Raw genomic sequence first — 3,218 nt, 5'->3', positions numbered from 1 at the left:
CCTGAAAGAGTTAATCCATCAAGATGGATCCTGACTGTGTCTACCTGGGACTGCAGACCGCTAGGCCACACACATATTCTGCGTTCAGGAAAATCCCCAGGCTAGCTTAGCTTTGGAATTTTCATAACTGTCTGTTCTTTGTTTACCTGTCCTGAATCAGCCAATAGACTATGACGTGCATCAACCAATCAGAACTAAGCAAGTTTGCATCTTCATTTGCATAAGCCAACCTGAGTGGAAACCTGAACAGGAACCCTCTCCATTTTAGACAATCCCTTTCTTTGCTCTCTTGTAATGCACCTTCGTCGCCTTACCCCGGTTTGAAAAGTGCTTAGTAGATAATAAAGCGTCATCAGCCTGTTTACCTCCTTCCCTGGACAAGATTATTTCTCTTAATGGGAATGCTGTGGAGCCTCAAAACTCACAGCCCAGTTTAAATGGCATTAGATGTCTCTGAAAATCTTTTGCAAGTGGATTTGTTGGCAAGACATATTCAGTTTTGGTAGCACCTCTGGGTTAAGTTTGGTTCCTTTACAGTAGATCCCTAAGTGCTTCTTTAATTGGGTGAAGGGACACTTCCCCTTTCCCCTGAAAGCCTGGTGAAAGATCAGCTCACAATTAATTAGATAAATAAGAGAAAGAGGTTTCATTTTGATTCAAGAAGGCTAGATTAAATATATGTATTTACCGTGGGCACAGGGAGAATTACAGAGTGACTACCATTAGGGGCCTAAACCCTTCCCCCACCTTCCCTCCCAAAACAAAAGGCCCAACGGGCTCGGCCCAAGAGTTCCACTAGAAAGACCCTAGCCTGCTGAAACCTCCCAGCAACCTGTGGACTCTTCTTCCCCCTACACCTAATATAAAAACAAACCTCCAACCATCCTTACTGCAGCCACCATCTTTGCCAAGGCAGGTGTCTGTCCCCTTTCATTAAAGTTGGGCTGAACCTCTCCTTTCTGGGTACACTGACCAAATTATCCATTATCCCAGTGGGGTCCACACATTTTTATACTTCCTGGGAGGGAGAGATGAAGAATATGCATAATTCTGATTAGGGGCAATACACGGTTGCTAGGAGGGAGGAATGGAAGGGGGTAACAGACTGACTTACAAATGATTCTTTTTGAAAATGAAATTAATTTTGAGAGACAGGTATTATATCTAAAATGATTTGGGCCAGGTCTGGTTGCATTCTTGATCCTCTTTCTTGCAATATTGTGAGATAACAGGGTAGGAGGGGGGAAGTCAATTGCTCTTTTGATGGTCCATCTGGTTATGCAGAAAGAGGGAAAGCCTCTTCCAAGGTCTTGTTGATCTGGAAGGGCTTTTCATTCAGAGTACTCTTTATACCAAGGAGTCATAGTCTGGGGTGACATTTCCTGAGCTACTTCACAAATATTCTGCTCCACTCTACAACAGACTGAACCAAACCACAAACCTTCATGTGTGTCTGAAGGTTTAAAGATTTTCATACGTTCACAATGCAGACTGTTAGGCAAGACACTGCATGTGCATGAAAGCCCAGACTTGGTCTTTAACTGTGGTGCCCTCATGCTTCCGGCAATTAGCATTAACTTGCACATTCTACAGCTCAGCCCTATTTCCTGGCATGTGTACACTTGGAAAAATAAAGAGACAGGCATATTTGATAGGAAGTCTTGCTCACTTATGCCCTGACCCTTTCCCCCATCTGACATGGTAAGTAAGACAATAAGAATTGGGCAAATGTGACTCCCATAAGGGAAAAGTTTTCAAGGCTGTCAGGATACTGAATAATCCTAACGGAGAAATGTTTTAAAATTTAGAATTAGTAATTAATCTAAAGCTCATATTTCTGAAAGAGACCTTTTTAACCTGATAAGGCAGTTTATTTAAGAAAACACATTTATTAAAGGGCTGAAGAAATGACAACCAGGTTTCAAAGCAGGAACAATATTACCTTGGGAACACTCCTCATGAACGTTTGTATTCCACCTTCCCAGGTTAGCACACTTCTAATGCTCATTGGAACTGTGCTGTGAGTTTTGAAGGAGCAAAATCACTGAGCTCTAAGGGCCCAAAGCATCCCCATTGAGAGAAATAATCTCTGGAAAGTTCCCATTCTCTGCTTGTCCCAGAGAAGGAGGTAAGTAGGCTGATGACCCTGAGCACAGGTTGATGCCAGAGCCACTGGCAAGAGGAAGCAGGGAACAAGTATAAAACCCAAACACTGGACGGAGCTCTCCCTCCCTCCCTACACACACACACACACACACACGCGCGCACACACACACACACACACTTTCCATGCCTCTTACTTTGCTGACAGACAGAGAGAATAGAGACAGCAGCCAGCAGGATAGAATTCCCCGCCATCTTTCACAGGAACGTTCTGGTTCACAGAACTATTTGTAGAAAGCAGGAGATGATAAGAGGCACCTTTGACTTTGCAAAGCTGACCTTCCTTATCAAGGAAACAAAGTTGAGGAAGAAAAAAAAAAGGCTGATTCAAGCAGCTAAGTGACCTTTGCTCTGGAACAGAAATCAAGAAGGCTGGCAGGTCTGCGGCTGCCAGTCACAGATCTTTATCTGGCCTGGGAGTTGCTTCCTGAGTTTGCTTTAAGTCTCTTCCTGCTCTTCCTGCAGCCAGCCAGCAGGGCTGGAGCTCAGCCTGGAGACTGGCCCTTCAGTAATAGCCCACAGTTAAACTACCTTCTCTGCCAATTCATAGACTCCCGGGTCCCCTTTCATCCCCACGCCCTCCCCTCCCCAGAACTTGCCAAAACCTTTCTCACTGCTGTGGGAAAGTAAGAAGGAAGTGCTTAATTAATCCTACTAAAATTTTAAATGAGAATTTGAGTCAGTTCTAACTTTATTCACCCAGTAAATGGCAGACCCAGGATTTGAACCCATCTAACAAATTCCATCTGTGGAATCCCCAGTAATCTCCAGCAATCTCCAGTACCATCCTGCATCACACTGTCACCTGATCTTAGTGACCACACGTTTTTACAAAAATAAACCAGGATACTGTGATCTGTGGGGGAAGAGGGCTCTTGAGTAAAGTGAAAGATATAAACAGTAGTGCCCAGAGAAAAGGCTGCAGTGGAGATATTTAGGCCAAATTTATTGAAAAGGGAGGGTGGCTTGCCTGGTCAGTGCAAAAATGGAGCTGCGCCCTGGGGCAGTTAGAGACTTCTTTTATAATATAGGGCCTAAGGGGTCAGCAAATTCCA

The 3,218-nt window shown here is 44.2% G+C and overlaps 1 protein-coding gene across 1 annotated transcript in view; it reads right to left on the bottom strand.

Annotated features, from left to right (window-relative positions):
* Positions 1–2,528, bottom strand: part of MGST2 (microsomal glutathione S-transferase 2) — a 35,523-nt gene extending 32,995 nt beyond the window's left edge. Inside the window, exon 1 of the mRNA XM_023513447.1 lies at positions 2,301–2,528. Coding sequence (XP_023369215.1) covers positions 2,301–2,358 — 58 coding nt within the window. The 5' untranslated portion in view covers positions 2,359–2,528. The remainder of the gene's footprint in view (positions 1–2,300) is intronic.
* Between the last annotated feature and the right edge of the window lie 690 nt (positions 2,529–3,218).

This window comes from Otolemur garnettii, unplaced genomic scaffold (genome assembly GCF_000181295.1).
Source record: "Otolemur garnettii isolate 467f Iridium unplaced genomic scaffold, OtoGar3 scaffold00041, whole genome shotgun sequence".
In the NCBI taxonomy this organism is placed as follows: domain Eukaryota; kingdom Metazoa; phylum Chordata; class Mammalia; order Primates; family Galagidae; genus Otolemur; species Otolemur garnettii.
Note: the sequence above shows the minus strand (reverse complement) of the source record. Positions and strands in the feature narration are given on the sequence as shown.